General features: G+C 33.7%; 2 protein-coding genes across 2 annotated transcripts; both read left to right on the plus strand.

Moving 5' to 3' along the window:
* The first annotated feature begins 6,435 nt into the window (after nt 1–6,435).
* On the plus strand, nt 6,436–17,058 carry LOC145613011 (jasmonoyl--L-amino acid synthetase JAR4-like). Its single transcript, XM_081668087.1, has 6 exons — nt 6,436–6,442; nt 7,197–7,216; nt 14,818–15,095; nt 15,300–15,401; nt 15,578–16,368; nt 16,520–17,058. The coding sequence occupies exons 1-6, from the start codon at nt 6,436–6,438 to the stop codon at nt 17,056–17,058; spliced, it is 1,737 nt and encodes a 578-aa protein (XP_081524213.1).
* A 4,681-nt stretch (nt 17,059–21,739) lies between these two features.
* LOC145615123 (uncharacterized) lies at nt 21,740–27,160 on the plus strand. Its single transcript, XM_081670202.1, has 5 exons — nt 21,740–22,319; nt 22,458–24,618; nt 25,212–25,272; nt 25,368–25,591; nt 26,593–27,160. The coding sequence occupies exons 1-5, from the start codon at nt 22,202–22,204 to the stop codon at nt 26,645–26,647; spliced, it is 2,619 nt and encodes an 872-aa protein (XP_081526328.1). The 5' UTR covers nt 21,740–22,201; the 3' UTR covers nt 26,648–27,160.
* Nucleotides 27,161–27,884: the final 724 nt, after the last annotated feature.

A 27,884-nucleotide genomic window follows, 5' to 3' on the forward strand; every position in this document is an offset into this window, starting at 1 on the left:
ACGGAGGTTTTGGCGAGGAGAAGGGCCTTGCGTCCTTCGTCGGGGAACGCGTGGCCTCCTTCCCCTTGGGGCAGGAGCCGCGCCACCAGCTTGTTGTTGGTTGTTTCTGGGAGCTCTTGGCATGATTCAAGTGTTTGTATGAAAAGGGAGAAGTGTTTAGAGTTTGTTGTGATGAGAAAATAAGAAGGTGATAGTATATATATGCAATATACCCTAGAGGTGTTGGACTTGACTAGTGTGTAGACGTGCTTCACATATTGTTGAACTAGTCTTTTGTTTATTTTTTTTTCTTTTTTTTTTTAAATTTTTTTTTTGTGAAGCCTTGCTATGATTATTTAAATACAATGTGTTATACTTAAACTGTGATATTAAGGCCCTTAACTGCGTGACCAATTTTTGTGTACACTTGTTGCTTGAGTAGCAATTACAAGCTAATTCCAACTCGTGGGAAGATTAATAAGGACCTGCACATGCTTTCAAAATAGTATGCACTTCCCCCATATAATTAAACTTTTAAATTTTAATAGAGTTTATTAATTCAACTAAAACTCAAAATAATAGATTACCAAAGGTATCCGACAATGATTTATAATTAGATTGCTTGGAATTGGGGGTAATAATGTGATAAGTATACGTGTACACAATTAGTAGTTTATAAGATATGATTCTAAAATTAGTCTTCCCGACTTCTTACTACAATATAATTGTGGCTATACTATTATATTAGATCAAATCTCAGCCTTTTATTTATTTTCACCAATATGAAACGTTGATTTTATTGACTATCTAATTTATTTTTACCACAAAGAAAAAATTGGATAACTGACATGTTCTTTGTTTTTAGATTTAGCTAATCAGTTACTGCTTCAATAACTCTGAAACATAATCCTCTATGTTTTGGAATCATTCTTCCTTCGTTTAAATGTTAAAGGATTATGCTACATTAATATTCAGAATTGAGATATGGATCAAAAATTATGAATAACAATTTCGATTGCATATATATTGTACTATGAGCTTCGCACCATAAACGTATAGTGAGGAGGATAGGGATCGAATGAACACTATAATAGCATCAAGAAACTTGCAAGTTGCGGTAGTATTATGTGATCGAACGACCCCTTTTTTTTAAAAAAAGTTTTCACTTATTTAAACATTGAGTCTTTAATCCTTAATCAATTGTTTGTATTAGTTATAATAAATGAAGGGTTGAGATTTGATGTAATATAATGGCTACAATAGTATTGTTTCCATTTGAAAACTCTCCCTAAATTATCTAGAGTAGGGTACACAATCATTGGTTTCCAACTTAATATTGTATTACTATCACCCCCCTACACAAACTGTTTTATCAATAAGATTCATGTTCGATAAAAATAATCCGAAAAGACATGTGATTATGTATTTGTTTTGTAATGCGGAAAAGCATTAAAGGGTATTCCACAACCAATTTTAATTCAATACACATTTATAATTTGGAACCTTAATTGTCTTCTTCAAATTACTCACACACACATCAAATTCAGGTGAATGATAAGGACCTTGATCACATCTCAAAACCATTAAGTATTTCCTTGGTTCATAGACATCGTAATATTCGTGTAGAACCCAATCGATTTAGGGGACATATGTATACTTTATTATCCTAAAAATATCAATTTTAGGGCACGGATTATAGCCATATTTTATTTTTAAGCAATCAACATAACTTAGGGTTGAACATTTCTGTCACACTTTCTTCTTTAAGGGGGTGCAGCTTGTTGTACAAGCCTTACTACTCCTAAAGTAGAAGGGATATTTTCGTCTTTCAGTGTGTGACTTTGTTTGTATGATGAATGTCTGACATTACTTTATTGAGAACTCTTGCTCCTACTTATGGTGGTAATTTGATAAATGTGGTTGACATCTCAATAAAATCCCTCCCCTAAATTGCGACAAAGTACACTGGCAGCTGAAGGTAACTATTTTGGTATTAATTAGAATGGGAAGGAGCTCCCATTTTCTTTTCACGCAATTTAGTGTACATATCACTGCACTTGTATAATTTTATTTCACTGAAGTATTATATTGAGTTAGGAATATTATATCATATCTTTGTCATATAATCATCATATTTTTTAATTTTTGGTTTGAAAACATAATTATCATGTACTTAGTTTGTTAGTTTATAAGCATACGATATATCTTGAGAATATTATTTGCTAAATATTAGGAAACCATGTACTCTATAATCGAGAAAATAATTAGCCGCACAAACGATTTGTTAAACAATTATATTTTTAGTTCAAGTTAAATTTTATCCTTTTTTTTAAGCACAATTATAGTTTTTTCCATGAATTGCCCAAATTTTGGTGGTTTACATAAATATTTATAGGCTGTGCAGCTGTTGTGAATGAAGGAAGGGTGTACAGGACACAAATTTCGCACTATTCATTCCATACCCCTATTTACTCTTATTGTACTACTTCAACTAATTGTTATGAAAAAATTACTACACCTTTCTTGGAAGTTTAATAAAGCCAGGGAAAAGCAATGATGGTGATTGACACAAGAGTTGGAGTTGAACCTCACTTAACAATAAAAGAAGTTTCAATAACTACTCCTTTTTCTAACTTGGACACTCACTTTAAAATAAAAAAAAATCAAAATTCATATCTTTTTTGAAAAAAATTGTAGAAATAAATGTGTTGATGTTGAGCAACCTATTGACTTATGGAGGCTATGCTACTGGTGGTAATAAAGGAAGGTAGTACTAGAGACTTTTTTTTTCCTGTTCATTCCATACCCATAATAATTAAAATTGTACTACTCCACCCCATTTTAAGCAGAAATTACTACACTTATATGTTGTGTTACTTAATTGATTTCAGCAAGACTTAAAAGATTTGTTTATATTTTGAACACATTTTTTTATATAATGTATATGATTTTTGTTGCTTCAAAAAAAAACAAAAAAAAAAATGATTTTTCTATTCAAACATCTACAACTAGCGACATTACTTAAGTACATTGATTAAAACCATAAACCAAAATAACGTGTTGTTTAAAAAGTACAGACACTATACTTAATCAAACCAATTACTTTATTAGATACTTGACGAATTGGGGACTAATTTTTAAAACCAAGTCGTGTCGGTAAAATAGTGGCAAAAGGATTTTGTTTTTGCACCCATGTGAGTAGGGTCAAATAGTGGCGAAGTTTGGGCTTTCTAATAAGTGGAGGTCTAAAAAAAATGTCCCGAACTAGTGAAATCGAACCGTTCCGATCTTTAGGTGACTAAAAGCGTAGCATATTTTGTTAATACACCTAATTGAATATCTAACCATCTTTCAAAAAAAATTGAATATCTAACCATATCTTTGTATACATAAATTCCTATATTACTCATTACTTTTTAGTGTATAATGCCTATTTATAGTAACAAAAAAAAAAAGGAAAATCATTACTAAAAAATTTATCATATTTAAAAAAAAACTCATTAATGAAAAAATTATCATATTCATCAAGGTTCAAATTAGAACGAACAAAGCAATATATAATGAGTTAAAAAGATTGTTAAAAAAATATTATAAGTAGGTTGATTTTGAGATTTAACAAACTTAACTGAGATACTACGTGACTAAGGTTGAAAATTTTAATTGTATAATTTTTTTATTGCGTATCTATGACCCGATCAATTACAATTTTACAACTCGCCTCAGTCTAACTCACAACTTGATCAAAGTGACAATATTATATGGTTTGGACTTTCTTTGTGTGGAGTGTAAAAGTGACACTAGGCCCAAATTCAGTACAATATTTGCTTACCAATTTCTTTTGCAGACAATACTTACTCTTTTATTTACGAAAAAAATGTACAGTACAATATCATACATATATTTACAGAAATACTTTGATTCCAAGTTTGTGTTGCTTATTTTGAAGTAATACCACAAATCTACTAAGGCCATACTTTGATATGCGACATATAATAAAGTGAAGATAAATTGTCTTGTTCTCATTTCATTTCCTAGATAAATTATAATTTTATTTATGACATCATCAACACGTAGATTACTAGAGTGACACCACACAAACTTAGCTTTTCTACACATCATTCAAAGTCAGATTATTTAGGGTATGAAAGCACAAGTTGTGTGGACTTAATTTTGGTGGTCCAATACCAAATGAGGCCCAAATGAGGCACAAATGCAGCACAAATGTATGTTACATTTTTTTTGACAAGGAAACCTTGCCAAGCAAGACAATATAAGTATGCTATCTGTGATGCACATTATACAGACAAGTAGTTCAATTTCTTAGACATGACTTCCAATACTACTTCCTCGGGAAGTATTAAAAGGCAAGTTGAATGTCGACATGGCATTCCGGCGAAGCATTCAATAGTGCGCAGGGGCGTGAATACTGGAAGGAGCTTCCTTGGATGCCCATACTGGCAGGTACATTCTTACGCGCAAATTCGTTACAATCATATACGTTTGTATTTCCTTTAACCTCCTCCCGTACTTGTGCGCGATAATTTCACAACACAGGATACTGCTCGAGACTGCGGCTTTTTCAAATGGGAATCTGGAGATGAAGGTCGAGTAGAAGAAACAATTGAATTACTAGAGAAGAAAATCAAGCAGCTGAATGAAGACAATGATAACTTAATCCGAGAGATACGTGAGTTAAGGGAAGATCTATCAAATACTGTGTCTACCATAGCAAAATTATGTGGGGAAAATTTAGGATTAAATCAGCGGATTAAGTACTTAACTATAACTATCTTACTCGCCTTTGTTGTGATAGTGGTTTTATGTCGGTGAGTAGATTATGAGTTGCAACTTGGTTGTATCTTATTAGCCTTTTATATAATAATGAGTTAGCAAGGCTAGTGTTGTCATCCTTGTAATGGTCCAAGTGAATGCTTAATAACATATAATTTGTATTAAAGTGGCCCTTCTAAAACTCAAGCGTGTTGCAAAGAGCAATTTATTAAATAACATATGCATATATTACAACATTTTGATCATAAAGTAAATACTCAATACATAAAAACATAGATAGGTAGATATTGTGCACTTGTAACACATAGCTTAGCTTTTCCACAAGAAAACCACCAACACGGCTTGCGAAGGCTTAGAATAAGGATCTTCTGGCGCTTGGATGGCCCTAGAAAAAAAATACACGAGTTGAAGCATGATGTATCAAATATAATATGTAATTTGCTAACATTTTTTATAAGGGAAAAGACTATAAACGGGGAAATTACGCATAAATTTAATAATCTACCTTGAAGAACACATCCGCTTTCACTGCCGGAGTGTACACACGCTTATCCATAGCTGCAACAACATCACTAAGCCACATATAAATAGTACCCCCACATAGGCCATGCCTAGGGTGTGAGAAACCAAAACTATAGTTTCCAGGAAGATCATTCATTAGCAAATTCATCGTTTGCTCACCATGCCTAGTCTCTAACAAGACAACAATTATAGGCTTATGAGTCTTGTACAATTGATGGAAATGTTGGATTAGTGAAGGTCTACCAATTCCACGAACATTCCAACAACAAACACGGGAATGGGGTGGAAGGGGAACAAAATGGTCATTAGTAAGTCTTTTTGCTATATCGCCCTCAAATACGGTGAAATCAACCATATGATGCCTGGGGAATTTACTACTACACTCATCTATTCCAACCCAAAGGTGAAGGATATGTGGAAAAGGTGGAATCGAATAAACTTGAAAAGTGTCGGTGTAAGGTCCGACACATAAACGAATTGAAGCATAGTCTAATTCCGATACAGGGGCATCAAAATTTATGACAGGTTTCGGGTCCAGTAGGTGCAATGCTGGTTTAACACGAAAAGGGTCAAAGGATGAAGGTGGAAGACAACCTAAGGACCAGTTAAGAAACACATCAAATTCAGTTCGGATAGGGTAAGTGTCAAACAAGTTTGGTATATGAGCAGGGCGGGGAGGATCACTAGACCCAGCACGTCTCATAAACAAACTGTTAAATAGGTAGTGGTCACTCTTACTAGGGTAAAGAATGAGAGCACAAATTGTTTCCATCGTAAGAGTGGCTAGTATTTCACCATCATCATCAACGAAAATATACTCATATTCCGTGAAATCTAATTCCGGAACAACTCCTGTAGGAGGATCGAAGAACAGAACAGCCGGTGTGTGACAATTAGTTATGGCACGCCTAGGCATTTTGAACAAAGTTGACAAACTAGGGTTTTAAAAGAAAGTGAGGGCTAGAGAGTATGGATGCATGAAGAAGACGATCGAGGATACCCTTTAAATACCCAAGCAGCAGACAACAATATTAAATGTTAACAAAAATTAGTTGGAACTTAGGAGTTAAAATTAAAGATAAAAAGGTTACATTATATGTACAAAAAGTTGGGTAGTAGAATAACAAAGTAGCACAATATGTAATGACATGTAATTTGAGTTTTAACAACTACGCGTATTGAATAAGTAACTGTTAAAAAAATACGTATAAATTGGGCCGAAATATAAAACGTAAACGAATGAGAGGAGATACATAAGTGCGTATGGTATATCATCGTAAAATTAGGTAATGAAATCTAATTTGGTGGTAGTTTTACTTTTAAAGACTACGCGTAGTTAATTCGGGTATAATCAAGATTCAATCAAAAGGCCCAAGAATAAAAAATTTATTGTTAATTTGTGCTTCATTTTCTATTTATCCAATAACAAAATTCTTGCCGTGAAAGTTAGTTTTATTACTTTGAATAAGATTTTATGATGATGTAATACCATTTCTAAACTTGAAGATTGGTCTAGTTTAAGAGCACTCGTAAATTTTTGTTTGATTTGTCTATTAATATAAGTACACACAAAGCAGTAGTTGTATTATTTTTAATCACGCTATTTGATACAAATAATGCGTTTAGTGATTTGGAACCCATACATAGGATGAATAATTAATACATTTGATGGATTTTAGAATACTTATATATTACAAATGGGTCATACTTTTATAATTTTTATGCTAAGAACATCCTTTCACTATTAATGTTATGCGATAAGTATTTTATGTTGATTTATTTTGTTGACAAAGTTTAAGGACATTTTTTTTTCAAAAGAGGATATTCAGATGGTGCGGTGCCCTCTACCATTGAAATAATCCTTGCTCCGCCACTGGCTGTCAAATAAAAATAATAAATCCTAGTTGTGATACTCATTAAATTGGTATGAATAAATATAGTTTATGCATGTTAAAGTTTCTAAGATTAATTATTTCTTTTATATCTACTTTGAAGTTCCCAAATGTAAAAGTCAAATGAAGAAAAAATTTAAAATATTAAACTTCCTCTATTTTTTTTAAACTTGACCTGTTTCTTGAATCACATTTGCCAATACAAAACTGTAAGTGATAATTATAAGAGTTATATAGTATGATAGTATTTTGAGACAAATTCAAAAAGATCTCACATGAACATGGTTTTCATTACATATTATTCACAAAAGACGGTCATACCATGAGTAGTGAATAGTGTAGAAGTCAAAGCTTGTCATGTAAAAAAGATTGGAAGAAGTATGAATCTTCAATATTTGTATCATTTTGATAAGGGAAATAATATTGTTGTCAAGCAGGAGATAATTTGGTTTTCAATTATCCAATCCGATTCGATCCGAAATATAATTTGGGTTTCAATTATCCAATCCGATTCAATCCGAATTTCTCTCTTGATCCAATCCAATCCAATCCGAATTAAAATTCGGTTATTTGGATTCGATCCGAAAATCCAAATTATAATACATCATTCTGTAGCGCCTAATACAATTAAAAAAAATAAAGCTTTACTATAAATAAAAGTCTTCAAAATCATAATTAAAATAAATAGTTCAACGTCAAGTCATTAAGTAATTAATAGAAAGTCTCTCTTTAACTTATTTTATGTAGTAGTAAGTATTTAAGCTAAACTTCAAAGTATACAAAAATCCATATTTATACAAGCTTAATTTTACAATTCGGTTTTCGGTTTGGATTGGATCCAATTAGGGTCAATCCGATCCAATCCGAAAATCCGAATTTCCAAAAAATCTCAATCCGATCCAATTTAAAGTTTGGATTCGATCCGAATTGATAATTCGGTTTGGATTGGATTGGATTTCGGTTTTTATCCGAATTATGGACACCCCTAGACGTAAATAAACACTCCGTACTTTGGTTAAAGCAGCTACATTGAAAGATTAAAAGACATTCGTAACACATAATGTGTTCCATGTGTCAATTTTTCTACATTCGACATGTGATAAATATGTGACACATGTCACTATAGACATGACTTGTCACCTTCACACCAGTTGTAGGGTTTGCATCTAAAGAATACTTGTAACAAGTCTTCAACTCAAGCCCAACAAATCTTAGAATCGTAGTCATTGTTTAATTGTGTCATTATAACCAACACAATTAAAATTCACTTAATTGGTCCTTTATTATACAATTTGTTTCTAATAGGTAATGATTGACTGTGCCAACTAAAAACGCTTCTAGAAGACATTGATTCGAAACCTAAAGCAACCCGGGACATCGGCTGGGCCGCACATGATTATTTTATTCTATTAGTATTTTTTTATTTTATGCGTTACCAATACTAAACACCAAAATGTTGTTGACAATGCTGTGGCCCAAATTTGAATATTTTGGGTTGAGGATGAATTGGGCTAATGGACCCAAAACCACATATGTGTTCCACTTATTACTTGAGACAAGCACGAAATAAAATGTCCAGTTGATTTACTGCGTGATTTTTCTTCCCTACAGAATACATGAAAGTGTTTGCAAATTTGATACAGTGAAAACCATAATAATTATCGGAAGACTGTTCAATGGCTACAATAAAATTGTAGCTATTGTAATTAGTTTTAATCTTCACCCTTTATTTTTAATGAACAATCTTGTCCATCCATCCACTTAACTAAATAAAAAATAAATTTAAAAATTAATAATAATAAAATTTAAATTTCAAAATAAAAAACAAATAAACTAGATTGATTAAAATAGTTTTTTTTAAAAACATACAGTGTTTTGATAGGTTTCTGAAACTAAACTTTGCCATTACCGTCTATACCATCCATTTCTAAATTCAAGGGATTCTCCAATATCCATTAAAAACCAACATTTAATTTTAGATTATCAACAATAACTATACTAGGTATGCAGTACTCTAGTCTCTACATTATTACAAAATCCTTACAAAAATCAATCATCCTCCATGGTGCATAAAACAAAATCAGAAAAAAAAGGCGAAGAAGATGAAACCAATTGTCAATCACTAATTTCAAGAAACCAATTATTTGAAAAAAAAATTAACAAAAAAAATAAAAATCATCCAACAAGATATATACCATAGGCATTTGAAAATTTTCGAATAATTATCAAAACCAAAAAAAAAAAATTATACTCCTCCACGAGTGTGTACGGATTTTGAATTCAAAGGTTTGCTTTGGTACACTCCATAACAAGTGCATATTGGGATATACACGGTTATGCAAATATTTGTCATGACTGAGTCAATTTATGATTAAATCCAATGTTTTATTTAGTATGTAATCAAGTTCTGAAAAACATCTATATATATTCTTAACTCTTTATGTAAGACATGGAAAATGCGCTTGTCTTGGGCCCAACTCAATGATGTGTGAGCCCAATCACTAGTTGGGCCACAAAAAAAAAACAGGGGGTTCTTAATTTGTGTACCAATAATTGCGGTGAGTGTCTAATCGTCTTAAACCATGGTAATACTACAAACAAATGACGGTAATACTACTAACAAATGTCATTCTTCGCACGCATCTTATGATCACCTCTAATAATTATTACACTATCAAAAACATTACTCGACATAAAAAAAAAATAAGCCTAGGTTTTGAATCACATGAGAGTTTTAATTGTTACTGATACAACTCTGAACATGCCAACTTCCACGAATTTATTTTGCAAACATAACAATGCCTATTTCTACCTTTTCTGTTTGACCCTCTTATTGTCCCGATCACAAATTGGTGTCTCCTTACGTGTCGCACCTACTCCTTCACACCTTCGCCTTCCTCGTGGCAAGACGATCATATTCGTTACATCCTGGAAACGGATACATGACATACAAAACCGTCAATTCATTATACGTATTGCAAATTCTTAATAAGCACACTATGTTCTTCTATCTAGTCCCAACCCCCAAGCATACCTTATGCACGATCATCCCACCAGGTGGTTGCGTGTCCCTTGCAAGCCGGCAGTGTCTTTCCCCATATGCAACATCTACCATCTACCACAAAGTATTTCAGTAATTGTTATTATGAAGCATACATTACACACTTACATATGAAAGGTAGCTATTATGATTAAAACAATCATTTAAGGATCACTTACACCCAACCTCCCGAAATCGCCAGATCTTTGGCGATCTGCCTTCGTTGCCCTCCGAATTTCCTTCATGGTCCATACTTTTATTCGAGGATACACACCCCACTCCACGGGTTCATTATCAAGACGATCAAGGTAGAAAATCTGTAACATTCCAAACAACGATAAACATGTTTTACAATATAGTAAAAATACACCTTACATTGCAACTACTTAGGAAGAATGCTTACAACAGCAAACATTGCGCATCCACCGCATCCCCCAGCATATCCTGCAGCATAAAACCGACGTGCGAAGCTTGCAACACTGTCCATCAATTTTTTCAAAACCAAACCACACCAGTCATACTCTGCACAATCCATCACACAACTTAGGGCTGGTAATAAATCAGCTGCAAGTCTTGGTGATTGAGTAGGACACAAGACCAGGTGGAGAGCAACAATAAGGAATATTGACTTGAATTCCTCTTCTTCATCGTCCTCAAAGGGTGCCTCTAATCTATCCAGCATTTTAGTGGTGACTGGGATACCAAGTGAGCTATACACACACCCACAACCTCTACCTGATCTTGACTCCCATGTTTTCCCATATTTTATTAGTACCTTTTGCACCTTGCAACGAATCTCATCATCCATAGTAGCTGTTGTTGGCACAGACCTACAACCGTTTGGGATGCCTAATATCCATTGAACCTGGTTCTTTGAAAAATAAAACTCGCGTCCATCAGGACCAATTAGACTTTTATTTATGGGATCAATTCTAGTCATTACCCAATACGCTAGCTGCCGTGGTAATTGCATGTCTGCAACAAAATGAAGAAGTCCCCCGAATCCCATCTCTGTCACCCATCTAGTCCTTTTTTCATTGAATTTCTGACAAATACGCCCAAAAGACTGAATACGGCAATTGATATTTGGTGGCTGCCAATTAAGAATTCACTTTGTTCACCGCAAACTTTAAGCAACAATATCATAACTGATAAAATCATAATTGCCAATATATACAATATCACTAGAGAAATTACACAAAACACTCACCCTACAAAAAAAAAGTGATTGCTCTTTCAATACTTGACCATTTGCCTTCACCAAACCGCCCACACTTAAGCTATCATCCTGTAAAGTAAAACTATCTATCAGGGGATTCAGGACAGAGCCCATACATCCAATAGGCGTATACACATACCTGTCGATGGCCAAGTTTTACCTTAAATAACTCCGGTTGTAATTCTATATTTTTTATCAAGGACCTGGGAGAATCTACCTGTGTCAATGTATTCAATTGTGATTACAACTGTATAAAACAATCTCATTATACTACAAACCACCGTTAGAACAATACCTCTTCTGCTTTGATTTTCTTATCCTCACGCATTCTCTTACCCATATCAATTCCCAAAAAAAAACGATCTCCTACATCAATTAGGCACCTACAATAATTTAAACAAACATAAATAATAACACATGAAGGCCTTAACGTCAAATAGCTCATTTGCAATACTACCATTAGAGAATAAGTACCAAATATTACCATATTTTATGGTTATAGTAGTTTCCTTTAAAAAATTTTAAGCTATAGGTTTAATAGAAGATAATATTATCACAACTTTTAGCTATTATCTTGAGTAATTTAGGGAACAATTGTACTCTGTATATGATCAAACGAATGGGCAGCCCATCTTACGCTTTGATCCCTAAAATCTGACATCGAATCAAGCATATCTTGTACAAATTATCTTATGTAATCTGGCAATTGTAATTAATCTAGGTTATACATGAGTGTTATTCTAGGTTGGATTTACATGTAATTAATCTAAGTTATAGCAATAATCCAACAGATTACATCATTGAACACAGTTTTTGCAAAAATTTAATAAATTGACATAGCTATGACAACCAGTTGTTGAAATTAATTTCCACATACTGCGTAATCACAACAATTTGCTAATAGCTCAGATCTATAGTTGAAGAATAATTAAACAAACTAACACCCAATTGAACAACCGAGGTAGATTGAACTCACCTGTAGACAGTAATCGGTAAACACTACGCCCGTCCAGATGGCCGCTGTTGAAGATATACAGCGGAGTATCAGTTCGCCTTTCTTGAGCAAACGATGCCAATACCAGATCAATGAAAGATTAAATTGAAAAATATGAATCCCTAACGTGTCGGCTGGCTTTAATGTCACAGAGTTATTGTTGGACTTGTAACCCCGTTAACGACGTATGATGAGTCAATAGCGCCAGGGTGGAAAATGGGCCACGTAGGACAGTACTGGTTTTACTGTAATGTCCTGACTCATAGTGAAACATCCCGAAAATGACCCTATGATAAACGCGGCATGTTTATCCAAAGGATAAATATGAATTCTGCCCTAGTTTGTGAGAATCATGTCTATAATTGTGAGACTAGGTGCAACTCCACATGCCACATCATTTGCCTCTTAAGTTTGTGAGAATCATGTCTATAATTATTGCACAGGTTTTGGGCTTACAATGATGTCTATTAAAATTGTACTATTTTTAAAATTTTTTATCCTATTAACCCAATTTTGGTTTGGGCTTACAACTATGTCAGTAATTACTTAACTAGTTTTGTAAACAATTCACATTGTTCTTCCCTTGATCAAATCACATTATTTTTCGTTGATAGTTTTATAACTATTAAAGGAGTTTCAATGTTTCATCCTAGTTCAATTCACATTATTATAAGTTTTGAGACCATTGAATGAGTTTTTTCTTCTCTTCATCACATGATTTTTTATATGATAGTTTTCTAACCATTAAACGAGGTTCAATGCATGCATCCTGCTCGAATTCACATTATTAGTTTAAGGACTATTAAATGAGTTTTTCTCATTCTTCATCACATGATTTTTCATATGATAATTTTCTAATCATTAAACGAGTTTCACCCACACTTCAATGAATCAATTCACATTATTTTCAGTGTTAGCCTTTAAAGCATTATTTTCAGTGTTGGACTTTAAACGGGTATCTCCACTCCTCTTTCCCCCACTTCAAATTAAATATACTCCGTATTATTTTTCATTGACAGTTTTCGAACCATAAAATTAAACGAGTTTCACCCTTGCTTCAATTCAATTTTATAACTATCAAATTAATTGTCCCCTTCAATTCACATTATTTTCATTGATAATTTTGAAAACTTGCATGCTTTCCGAGTTTCCGCCCCTTTTTCGTCATTGATAGTTTGTAACTGTTCATCGTTCAACTTCTCCGTTTTCATATGCTTATAAATAAATTATTTTTTGGTATAAAATAAACATAAATTAAAACCATTCCTCTTCTATTCTCTACTTTCTTAAAAATCCTCTACTAGTTGAGCATTTTGTAAGCTAATTACAATTCAGAAAACCATTATGTTTGATCTTTAGAGGCAATAAATGCTTTATGATTTAATCATGTCAATCAAGACAATTTTTTTTATAAGGTACTCTCTCCGTCCCACTAAAGACTGATTATATGTTTTTTTTTCTTGCTCATTCAAAATAAGTACTTACATTGTCTTAACCATAATCTTCACATGTTTATTAGGATTTAAGAACATAACATACGATGATCTTTTGTTCCAATTGTGTAAATTCTATCCAAAATTCTCAATTCAAAGGTTGAACATTTATTTCAATATGTATCATTAAGTCAAAAAGAAATACATGTATAAAAATTCCTTCTTAATCCTTTTTATTTGACATTCAAACATATGCACAACAGGAAATGGGTCTATTGTTACCGACGACTAGAAACCGTTGGAAAAAAAATATGGACCTTACATTTGTTGACTGTAAACGAAATCGTCATATTGACTAATGAAAATAATGAGTTGAACTACAAGTTTACTACAGTACGGAGTACTGTATATGATTTTTTTGAATTGATGGTAATTTAGTTTTGCATACACCTTTTTAAGCAATTTTTTTCTTTTTTTTTTTTTAATTTATACCCCAAATTTACATGTTCCTATAAATTATTTGAAATAGCGTTGGAGATTAACTAGTCAAAAAAAGTCTTGAAAGTGGTGCTTGAAACTTAACGAGAGGTTAACATTCAATAAGTCATGTTCAAAGTTCTAAATTTTTGATGACACGAACAAAGATTCTGATTAATAATTGATTTTCTAAAAATTTACAACGTTTTAAAAATACTTATAGTATTCCCGATGTTTTTAAAGCATCACCTTTCAAAAGTATTCTTTTAAATGCGATTTATAACCTATACTAAAAACAAAATTTGACATGACATTTGTTGGTGTGAATGACTTGACGTAATTTGTTATGAAAATTTATAAATACCGTGTGTGACACAGGATTTAAGCTAGTACGAGTACTTCATTAAATGGCCTCCGACTTTTTTTCCTGCTTATCTTTTGTTGAATAATATTTACAGAACGAAACAAAGGAAGAATTTGACCCAGAAAATGTGATCAAGGAGTTTGAAGAAATAAGCAGGAATGCAGGAAGAGTACAGGAAGAAACGCTAAGGAAGATACTAGAAGAAAACGCCTCGGCCGAGTACTTGCTAAACTTAGGCCTTAATGGCAGGACCGACGTAGAGAGTTTCAAGCAATGTGTTCCTCTTATAACTCACGAGGTTATAGAACCTTTTATTCAGAGAATTATGAATGGAGATTCTTCTCCTATTATTACTGGCAAACCTATCCCATCCTTTTCTTTGAGGTACATACACTTAATTATTCATTTCTTCTCTTGTTATAGTATTACTTTGTACAAGTATATTTTAAGTTTTCGACTCATTTTTGTCAAGGTCAGTATCTTTTCTAGCTAGTAACTCGAATAATGTCCAATTATAATCGAAAGCATATCATTGAATTATTTGTTGGTTTGTGGTTTGTATAATGTTTGGTTGGTTTATTTTCATAGCTCTGGAACGACTCAGGGGAAGCGCAAGTTTTTACCTTTCAATGACAAAACCTTTGATTCCACCATGCAAATGTGGAATACTTCTTTTGCATACCGAAACAGGTAAATAATTTATTACCTTTTAATTCAATTCAGTGAAAATTCTACGGTAAGTAATTGTTTATAGTTACCTGGGGTGTCAAGTACGCGACATAGGTAAAATTGGAAGTGTTACCACATACGAAGTATTTAGTTACTGACTCAATTGATGTTGTACATTATTTATGTGTTGCTTGCAGAGAGTTTCCCTTAACAAATGGAAAAGCATTGGCATTTGTTTACAGTAGCAAACCATTCATAACTGAAGGAGGCCTTATTGCTGGAACTGCAACAACACATGTTTTCCGGCACCCAAAATACAAAGAGTTAACCAAGTGTATTCGATCCCAAAGTTGCAGCCCTGATGAAGTCATTTTCGGGTCTGATTTTCATCAATCGCTATACTGCCATCTCCTGTCTGGCTTATTGCACTACGACGAGGTCCAGATAATTTCCTCTTCATTTGCTCATAGCATCGTTCAAGCATTTCAAACATTCGAACAAGTTTGGGAAGATCTCTGTTGTGATATCCGATTTGGAATCTTGAACGAGAGGATCACTGATGCAAACACTCGTGCTGCTATGTCCAAACTTCTGAGGCCTAACCCCGAGTTGGCAGACATGATCTACGACAAATGCTCGGGTTTAACCAATTGGTATGGCCTAATTCCAGAGCTTTTCCCAAATGCTAAGTATGTTTTAGGGATAATGACGGGGGCTATGGAGCCTTACGTTAAACAATTAAGGCGGTATGCTGGATGGTTGCCTTTGGTGTGTGCTGATTATGGAGCTTCAGAAGGCTGGATTGCAGCAAATGTCAACCCAAGATCACCTCCTGAAGAGGCCACCTTTGCTGTTCTTCCGAATATAGGATACTTCGAGTTCATTCCTCTGAACAGGACTAGGAATGATGGAATTGAACCAAATCCAATAGGACTTGCTGAGGTTAAACTTGGTGAAGCATATGAAATCATCCTCACCAGCTTTACAGGTATGACTTTTATTGAAATTCGGCTACATCAGTTCATAATATTGGTTCCAAGATCTCCTGGAACCAGGAGGGGAGCTCTAACCACTTGATCGAGCTATCCCTCTGTATTAGATATACTTGAATTATATTGAATGCCATATTATTATTGCAGGTTTATATCGTTACAGGCTAGGAGATGTTGTGAAGGTAATGGGGTTCCACAACTCGACTCCAGAGCTGAAATTCATATGTCGTCAGAACCTTATGCTGAGCATCAACATAGACAAGAACACTGAGAGTGATCTGCAAATCGCGGTAGAAGAGGCTAGCAAGTTATTGGCTGCAGAAAAGGTAGAACTGATTGATTTCACCAGTCATGTGGATGTAACCAAAGAAGTAGGTCACTATGTCATATTCTGGGAGTTAAGTGGTGAGCCTGATGAAAGTGTTTTGAAGGAGTGTTGCAACTGCTTGGACAAATCATTTGCTGATGCAGGGTATGTTAGCTCGCGCAAGGTGGGATCGATTGGACCACTCGAGCTTCGGATTCTGATGAAGGGAACCTTTAATAAGGTGCTGCTGCATTGCTTGAGCATGGGAACTGCTGTTAACCAGTTTAAGCCACCAAGATTTGTTTCTGATAACAATAAGCCAATCTTGCAAATTGTGTGTGATAATGTTGCTAAAAGTTACTTTAGCACTGCTTATTAGCAGATTTGAGTGATGTGTTTCAACATTCATAATAAGTTTATGTTTAATAATTCCTAGCAAACCTTAATGTTTTTCTCTATGACAGTACTAAAGCTTTATTATTTGTCTTTCATGCTCTTTCTAATGCCCCATTTTATTGCATGATTTCTGTTGCAATTATTTAAAACTTGCTTCTATTGATCGATGTTCAAGTGTTTTTTCTCATGTGTAAATATAAATTTAAATAGATTATTTTCTGTAAGTTAGTAGACAATCCTTAATTTTCAAATGCATCTATATATACTTTTCCTTCACAAAAATAAAAATAAAAAATTCCCAAGCCCTTTTCCAATCAATTCTTGTCTGATTTGTTAAATATGTTTTCTTTATCGTTGATTGTTAATTATAGATGCCGTGTGGCTTTAACTAAGGGTCTGTTCACATTTACTGAACTGAGCTGAACTGAACAGAACTGAACTGATTGGAGCTGAACTGAACTGAATTGAGCTGAACTGAACTGAACTGAATTGAGCTGAAATGAATATTTTATGAGAGAGGGAAATTAAGAGCTGAACTGAACTTATTAGAGCTGAACTGAACTAAACTGAACTGATTGGAGCTGAACTGAACTGAAATTAAGTGGCTCTAATGATATATAGTATCCTTTGGGACTTTTTTTTTTTTTTTTTTTTTTGACTTGTAAAAAAAAAATTGATATATAGGTAAGATCAAGCATTAAAAGGCTTGAATGATGATATGAAGTTGCTCCACATATGATTTAATCTACCTAAGGAGATGCACCACATTTAATAATTCAAATTAAGGGTCCAAATAATTGAATATTTACTTCTAAATAAGATGTGATTTGTCATTTTCTTTCCAACAAATAATTGATAGTTTGATACTCTCATTAAGTGGCATCTTTGCACATTGAACAAAGACATCATCACATGATACACCAAAATGACAACTATACCCTCTTCACCTCTTGAATCACTAGACAGTCATCTCAAAGTCAAGGGTGATATAGTAATTATCAAATATAAACAAACTTTCCCTTTTTTTTTTTAATGAAGTCATCCAAGATAAAGTTCTTCCTACTTAGGAACAACATTAGTCTATAAATTAAGAAAAAAAATTACGTGAGAATCTCTCTTACAAATGGGACATACAAGACAAAAAACATGTCTTGGGTGTCCCTAAACCTTGATCTTCTTTCTTCATCATGATTCATGAATAAATGTACCTAACTTCCTAGGAAAAAAATCATCAAAGTCTCAAAAAAAATACTTCCAAAATTTTATGGGCCTAAAAAATGTCAAAAAATAAGGTACATGTTTATGATAATAATGAAATGTTATTAGAGAAAGAAAAGATGAAAATATGGGATTGTGGGAGTCCTTTGTATGATTCCTATGAACTAGCTTCAGTCACCCAACTGATCGAACGGCACCTGATGTTTCTCCCGTCGTCCATCGGCGGCTCGAAAAGGCGGTTCAAGTTGCACCGTGAGAATCATATTCATGCACCGTCTACTTCTAAGGGTGTACATGTGGTTAGTACAGTTGTATCACTGAATTGTACTCCGGAAACAAAAGGAGAAAAAGGGGTGTTTGGTAGGTTAAGTGGATGCATAGGAAGAGTTGCTCTTTGTGGAGGTTTTTAAGAGGAGAAATAATTATGAAGATCTATCAAGTTCAACAAGTTTAAAATTCCTGGATTTAAGTGGTTTATGTAATGTTTCTTGGATCTCATTCTTACAAAAAATTTTATGTATTGATCATACTACATCCAAAATGAAATAGAATATTTTATCATATGATATAAAAGTCCCTAGTAATATATATGTTCCGTTTTTATTTTTGTATAACTCCGTTCCGTTCTAATTAGTTTATTATGTGAGTAAAAAGTATTGGTCTAAAGTTCCGAACCACATAATAATATCATTTTTTCTACTAGTAGTACTAGTATACTTATATTCATCTTTTTTTAGCAGATATGATTTTTTCTAAAAAAAAAAAAAAATACACATTTATACTATTGCATAATTTCATCCATACAAGTACAATGATATCCCAAGTACAAAGTATGATTGTATGAAAGTAGTGATCATAATAGTCCTTCAAATGAAATTGTACAATTAAAATTAGTCCATAATAATTTACCCACTTTCCTTTTTTTGAACATTTATTTTTTATCTAGCGGTCTAACCATTTTTTCAACTTGCTGTTTTTAGACAAGGGATCCACAATTTTATGTCACTTTCATCTTTTACTTTTACTCTTTTCTTAAGAGGTATTCTTAGTGACATGTGAAAAAATTAGTTAAATTTATTAAAAAAATAGATCCAAAATTTGTCTTGAAATTAGCAGTTTAGGATTGAGATATTATAAAATTTTACGTTTGGTCAACTTAGTGAAATGTTTAATGTAAGAGGCCTAATTAAGAAAATAATCCAGATCTCGAGTGGCCCAATTAAAGTACTTGTTCATTTTGAGTGATGGGCCTTTAGTGAGTTTAGTTTATGTCAATTCAAGTTGGACATCCCCCCTTAAACTTGGACTCTCATCCCATCTAAAGTCTAAATTCCATTATCATCAATTACAACTAGAATCGTTAATTTAATCATTGATTTCCCCATTTACGGAGTATCTCATGCTACCTTCGTTTTTCTGAATTCTATCATTTTCATTTATTTTTCTAAACTCTATTAACTACTCCGATTAATTTATTTCATTTTTTTTTCTTTCTTGTTTTTGTTGCTAAAATAATTGAATATAACTAAGTATAATATAGTTTCTCATCTTGAGATATAGATAATGTTTATTTATACTAAATAAGTGATGCTTTAAAAAAATGAATGGAGTAAATTTTAACCACAGAGTAGTAAACAACATAATCACCCAAGCTAGTTCTTAAGAAAACCAACATGAAAACACCGTGGCGTAATTGCTGCCGCCATCAAATTTCTAATGATTGCCTCAGCTATAAAAAAATTAATTATGATTGCATCATCATGCATTAAATCATACAATATCTAATTACACATTAATTATGATAAAAACAATTTAAAAATCTCTCTCATTATGAGCCAAATAGCAAGAGACAAGACAATTATTCGTTTGAAGAAACAACTAAATAAATCAATCACAAACACTGCCAAAAAGCTTACTTGTCTGTAATTGATAACAAATTTGTATTTTTTGTTTGACAGCATATGAAAACCAAGTACTAACACAACATTAATATAAATATTATTATTAAAACAATTAAGAGATATTTAACCTTATTATATGTCAAATAGTTTCTAAATTACGGAGTAATTTATTAAAACACAAGATTAGTGTAGCTAATTAATAATATTGCATAATAAGAAAGTCAAAAGTAGCCAAGGAGGTAATTGTTGCTGGTATAATGGTGGGGTATGTAACACCCAATCATGCCCTACTGTAAGGCTCTTTTTTGACAGAAAACTACTTAAAGACTAGGAAGACTATATACCATAATCTGTGTATTTATTGACCAAAAAGGAAAATTGTGTGAAAAAGAGAAGATTAACCTAAATGATAAGCTTTTTCTATTTTGGTTTGGTGAGGGGGATGGACAAACACTAAATGCCATTTTACATTTTACATAAGTGTATCCATTAGGGTCATGTACTAATAACATTTGTACTCGTATCAATTTGGAATTTATTCATATATATGATGACAAAATATTATGATTTTGAAAGCAAAAAAAAAAAAAAAAAAAAAGATTCTATGTGAACATATATTACTCGTATTTGATAAGGGGGAACGAAAAGAAATTATAATATTTGATGACCATAAGAGATAAAAACTTGGTTTGTGTAATTGATTCCAATATTTGGGCTAAAGTTTTGGTACCGTGTAATTTTCAATTTTTTTAAAAAAGATATTTTTATGTTTAACACATGTTATTTTTATTTTTTAAGTTCAATAGATATTGAATATTATCGATTACTTCGTATCTCACATGTAGTTGATTAAAAATGAATTAATTGATCGTGATTGTTTATTTTATTCTCTTGTAATTAATCTTGTAATGAGTAGTTATCGATTTTTTACCTGGATAAACTTGAAAACATACAAAACTTTATTTTTTAAAAATAAAATTTGTCACCAAGGGCTAGTAAATTTTCGTTGATTTCTTAGATTGCTAGGTCAATGAAAAATGGGAAATCTATTCACTTATTTCATACAACATAGGAAATTTCTATTTCTCCACTAAAAAATTAAAATTAAAGTCATAAATTACACACAAAACTTGTAGATTACTCACCTAGACAATGAACTCTTCAAATATTCTCATTTTATCTCATTTTCACAACGGCCAAAACCCCTCTTTTACTTTCTCTCAATGGTCGCCATTAAGCATTAAACCCAAGAAACACAAGGAATAAACAAAGCAACTTTCTTTTCTAATATTTTTTTTTTTTGGAATTTCTTTTTCTTTTTTTGACTGAAAAATAAAAAAGCAAGTTAAAGCTGGATAAAAAGGAAACTCTCGCATCAATATTTTTACCTTTAAACAATTAAACATCTTACAACGATGTCGTTCTATTACTTTTTTTTTTCCATTTGTATTACTTTTAGCCTCAAAAAAAATTAAATTAAAAAAAAATAAAGAATTAAATAAAACCTCTGTAAAACTTTATTTCTTGATGTGAAAGACCGCGAGAATGGCAAAAGGTTATCCCAACTCACAACTTTCCTCAATTGCTAAACCCAGAAAAAGCAAAAGGGTCCCTTTCATTTTTCCTTAATTTTATTTTTGAAATATTATACGGAGTAGTTTTTGCTTATTAATTTAATTTTGACACCCTCAAAAATTGACAGTACTACTACAAAACAGAGCATATTTTCTTGTAACTTTCACTTCTGGGTTTCTGTAATTTTCTCCCCTTTAATTTGGAGCCCTTTTAATGTTTGTTGGGTCAATTCTTCCTACCAAGTTTTCCTATTTTTCCCAGAAAAAACCCCCACAAAAAATTCTATAAAATCTAGAATTTGTACTTTTTTCTTGGCTTAAATGTGCTATCTTAAGTTTTGATTTTGATTTTGTTTTTGTTAGATCAGTGATGTTACTTGTGTTTTTGTGATTTTTCTGGGGTTTAATTGAAAGATCCCAAAAAAATAAAAAAATGGCAGTGGAATCATCTAAGTTAAGGTTGGTTCGTTGCCCCAAATGTGAGAATCTACTTCCTGAACTTCCTGATTATTCTGTCTATCAGTGTGGTGGCTGTGGTGCTGTTCTTCGAGGTACTTTAATTTTCTCCTTCTTTTTTCTTTAATTTTTGCTAAATTTGCTTATCATCTGGGTTTGTTTGGAAATGTATTTTTTTGCATGATTTGTGTCATTGGGTGTTATATTTATGTATGTTGGTTGTAAATTTGCAGCAAAAAAGAATAATCTAGAAGCTGGTAATGGGTCACAGAGGTCCATTGAGGAAAGGGTTGGGGTAATTTCTGAGAAATCTGAGAGTAATTCTGGGAAAACTGAGAAATTTTTGGGGAAAGGAGTTGTTTCTGGGATTGAGAATGATGAGGTTAGGGTGAATAATAATGATGAAGGGAGTAATGAAGTTGTTGAAAATTTTGGGAGTGATTCTAAGAGAGAAGTTGTTGCTTGGGAAGTTGAAAATGGGGGCTCTAGTAAAAATGAAATGGGTAATGGCAATTTGGAATCTAGAGTAGACAAGGTAGAGACCCTCAATGAGAATGTAAATGGGGTAAGGAGATCTAGTCGGGTTTTTGAGCGAAAATCGAGTGATATAGGGGCGGCAGAGCGATTTGGGAGGGCTAGACGAGATTATTTCGAAGGGATGAGGTCTTCTAGTTCGAATCATTTGGGTGACTCGTCCAAGTATCAGTTGGATTCTAGTTATCGAAATGAGGCAAGTCGAGCTACTAGAACGACTGAGCTTATTGAACATGATACAGAGGAGCTCATGAGGAAGTTGGATGAATTGAAGGATCAACTCAGTAGGATTAACAATGCCAATGAAAAGTTTCATGAAAAACCTCCTTTAGCTCCTTTGGAGGCGAGGATGGCCCATGTAGAACCTTATGCTGAACCTGTGGATTGTTTTCGTGATCATCCATCTAACTTCCACAGGACTTCAAGGCAATTTTCTTCTCCTAATAAACCTGCTGCCGGACAACCTTACTTTGAACATTATCATGAGCAATTTCCGGTTACTCATAATTACAACTCAATGCACAACTCTAATCATGTTCCTAGGTACGAGGATTCATATGAACCCCAAATGGTCCGGAGACCTCCTCCACAACGGATTCCAAGTCACCATCAATATATGGGTCCTGAGCTAGACCCTTTTGAGCCACACACGTATGGTATGGCTGTCAATCACCATTCGTGCTCATGCTATAGATGCTATGACAGACAACTGCAAGTTCCTTTGCAAGTCCCACCATCAGCATTTGCCAAAAGAAGGTTTCCTCATGTTACAAACAAGCCCATGTCAAGCCAGCGTGAAGTTCCAGGGACTATTATTGGCTTTCATGGGTATAATTCTAGGATTGTTGATCCACAACCTCACTCAAGGTGGCCGGGTGACGTTAATGTTGAAATGGGGTGTTTTTCTCGTGGTCGTCCTCATAGGATGGTTCTAGCTAGTGGCAATCGTTGCCGCCCTGTAGTAGGTGGTGCTCCGTTTGTAACATGTCACAATTGCTTTGAAGTATTAAAGTTGCCGAAAAAGGTGTTTTCCAAGAAGGATGACTGGCAAATGTCTTGTGGAGCATGCTGTACTGTGATATCTTTCACTGTCACGGATGAAAAACTAGTGCCAGTTGATACAGCAGTGAAGCAAACAACCACTGATGCTTTTGACAAATCTGATGGGTTTGGTCTTGGGCCTCATGGCCATAAAGCAAGCTTTTGTTCTGAGGACTATGCTAACTCAGTGTATGATTTCCAAGCAATGGATAGGGAACCTATTTCTACGTCAACTTGCCAGGGTGTAAGCTCCAGCAAGTCCGAAGAAATGCACAACCTTCACTCGGTTTCTGCGACAACTTCTGAGGATGAACATTTTTCAGATGAATTGGTTGCTAAAAAAGGAGTGACCTCTGCAACTATTCATCCTGAAAAAGCTGCATCTTCTCCTTCTCCTCCAGGTTCACCTCTTCAAGACCCTTTTGATTACACATCTAAATTCCGTGCCATAAACCGTTACGGAAAGGGAAATTTGAGTAGTCGATCAGATCAAGAGAGGGTTATTTCTAACAAGAATACTGTTCGGCAAAACTCCTTGAAGGAGTCACTGGCAACGGAGATGGAGATGTCACATAATGAATTCCTTAATAATGAGGTAACACAAGAGTCAACAGATAAATGCAGAGAAGAGGATCACCCAAAAATGAAGAAAGGAGTGGATTCATTTTTGGCAGGAATTATAAAGAAGAGCTTCTCTAAATCCAACCAAGCTTTGGAAAGTGGTAAAAGAAATGTTATGGTTAATGGGAATCTGATACCAGATAAATTGGTTAAGAAAGCAGAAAAGATGGCAGGCCCAATATACCCTGGACAATACTGGTATGCTCTTCAACTGCATTTAGTATTTGCCTATACTAATTTGTTTCAAATGGCTTTGCATTGTGTTGTATTGAAAAGTACGATGTACTAGATTATATAGTGCTGATTCTGTTAAGACTAGAGGCATATGGATAATTCTTTTGTTTCCCCTAAAGCTAGAGACTCTGTTTCTTAAAATCTAGGATAAGGCATGATATGTATAATATCAAGCCTTTGCTGAGTTTGGGACTTTCATATGTCAGACTTCATAATTTCAGGCCTCAAGTTTTTCTCCTTTATACCTGATAATCATCTTTGTTTCGGTTTATGCTGCTGATTCCCTGTCAGAAATTACATGTCCTTGCATCAAATTGATTACAAGATTTACAACTGATGATTTTTGGACACCATATAGATATGTGCTCTTAACCAAACAAGGCATTCGGTTCAGATTTTTGTGCTGATATTAGTTTACAATAACTAGATACTTGAGCTATTACAAAAAATTGAAAATAAAAGCCTTTTTTTTTTTTTTTTTTTTTTTTTGGCTTGGACAGCATATCTAGGTGGCTCACTGCTTTGTTATTATTGTTTCTTGTTTTCCATTTTATCAGGTATGACTACAGAGCTGGGTTCTGGGGTGTGATGGGTGGGCCTTGTCTTGGCATCATACCTGTAAGCTCTCTAAATTATAGTGCGTTTTCTCTGTTCATCTCCTGAATATATGTTTATTAGTAATATAAACTCTTCAATTGTCTTATGTGTTCCAGCCATTTATTGAGGAGTTCAATTATCGGATGCCAGAAAATTGTGCTGCTGGGAACACTGGTGTGTTTGTAAATGGTAGAGAACTTCATCAAAAAGATATGGAATTGCTTACAATCAGAGGACTTCCAGCTCTTAGGGACAAATCTTACATTATTGAGATCTCTGGACGAGTTGTGGATGAAGACTCTGGTCAAGAACTTGACAGCCTTGGCAAACTTGCCCCAACGTAAGTTTGATTTTTTACTGTTCGCCCACTTCTCCATCTCCCCAAAAAGGAGAAAAAGAAAGTTTTGTTACATTATTCTATGAAGTAATGTGCTGTGCTTATGTTTCCAAACATACCTTCATTTATTTGCTGAAATGAAGGGATGATGGAAGGAAGACTATTAATCCCTCCGTTCTACTATGCTTCTCTGAATAGGGGTTGATGCTATTATTAAGGGTAGAATTTAGGTAAGTTTAGTGTGGAGAGAGAGGGTTAATGTGTGTGTGTGTGTGTGAGAGAGAGAGAGAGAGAGAGAGAGGGGGGGGGGGGGGGGGGGAGTTTGGGACAATGTGACTTACTTCCAGATATAGGAGCATAACATTCAGGCAGCGCATTTTAAGAAACTTTTGAGACAAATGCCTGGGGTGCATTACTTAAGAGTGCTCACCTGTCCTGACAATATAGAGCATAATGTAGTGATGTATATTTTTTGATTGGTAAGAGTTTCATGCTTATTCAATCACAATTCACAAAACATCATTAAGTAAAACGTAAATGATAGGTAGTTTCGTAATTTGAAGTGCTAGATAAGATTAGTAGCATGCAGGTTATAAAAAAAAAATATGGAGCCTTCTTCCTTGTCCTTGCAGAGAGCTCGCTAAGCTTGATCAAATGTGTTAGCTTTTGTTGCCATATTAGATTACTAGGTTGTTGGGAAGCAAATTGAACTACTTTCTAGGATGTTATTTCTTCATTACAATTAAAAAAACCTCATTCAGGTTTTGTGAGGAGTGAGGACCTTCGCATTGCATGAGCATCATATTGAGTCCTGGACACTTGGAAGAATACATTTAAAGTTAATCTGTGGTCTTTGAAAATTTAGGAGCACTTAGCTATATTATGAAATCTGAATGTATTACTCTGTATCTTTTATCTTTTATCTTTTATCTAATGATAATGAATATATACAAAGTATATATAGCTTCTTATAATCTGACAATTTTTTTCCCTTTTTTGGTCAGGATTGAAAAGGTCAAACATGGGTTTGGCATGAGAGTCCCAAAAACCGTGTCTTAAAAACTGGCATGCATGAAAACAAGTTCACGAAATGCTCCTACAATAAGGAAGAGTCTGGTTATCTGAACTCGCCCTTGTGAACTCCATACTTGCTTTCAATCTGCTGTGCTGTCGGAGGTTTCCAATGATCACTAATAACCTGTCTGGATTACAGAATGGTGATATCTGTTCAAAGATTTTTCCTTGGCGGCTTTGGTTTGTTCGGAGAGGTTTAGTATCTCAAAAGGGAGGTGTAGATCGCCTTGTCTTTCTCTATTATTTATGTAATATCAATTAGCTGATCTAGTTTGTAATGCTGTATATTGTTAGATGTGTTGCTAGTCAATCGGCACCAATCAAGTGAATGACATTGATCCAGTGTTGGTTAAAGTGTTATTATCTCTAGGAACATTTTCCCCTCATTATATGCATGTGATTTTGTAATGTATCAAAGAAATGGTATTGAGTTACAGTCCAAGAGCAAATGATTAATTGCAAATTCATTTGTTACTGATGAATGTGAAAGTACAGATTGACCTCTTGATGGACTTATTTGTCGTATCTTGTCTCGCAGTATCATACATGTCAATGGAAGTTTACTTTACCTTCTGTATATCTATATCTATATCGTTCTAGTTTTATAACTTTACCTTCTCTATATCTGTATCGTTCTAGTTTTATTGCGAGAGGAATGATGAAAATTAATTTTATTATGGGACGGAGAGAGTGTATGTAACAATAAGTTTGGGTACACCAAATTTGGATCTTAAACACGATTTATCAAGGTGCTATCTGCTCAAGTTTAAGTAAATTAAGTTGCTCTCTTTATTCTTTTGAGTTTTGTCCACTAATAAAAGCGATTTCATAATGAGAATGGGGTTACAAAGACAAAGAACAAACTATGCACTGAGTCTATATGAAGCGTAAAGCTACGGTTGGTTACTTTTTACTGTTTCCGTGACCCTCCTTTATTAATCTTTAATTACTTTTAAATTCAGGATTAATACTCAGAGTATGGCCAGCAGGTGACCAATACTTTGGTCATGAGGAGAGAGAATAATATATTAGCATTATAATATTGAAAATAAACAAAAAATGGGGTTTTTAGCTGATGACCAAGGCTTCCCCATGACCAAAACTAAATTGTTGGGCAAAGCATGAGAGAGTGCCACGTGGTATTTATTAGGGTGAGTTTGAAGAAAGAGAATGTATAGTGGGGTATGATAAAAGTAGGAGAGAGAAAGTTCATGACCAAACT

The sequence above is a fragment of the Chenopodium album genome, chromosome 25, assembly GCF_948465745.1.
Source record: "Chenopodium album chromosome 25, dcCheAlbu1.1, whole genome shotgun sequence".
In the NCBI taxonomy this organism is placed as follows: domain Eukaryota; kingdom Viridiplantae; phylum Streptophyta; class Magnoliopsida; order Caryophyllales; family Amaranthaceae; genus Chenopodium; species Chenopodium album.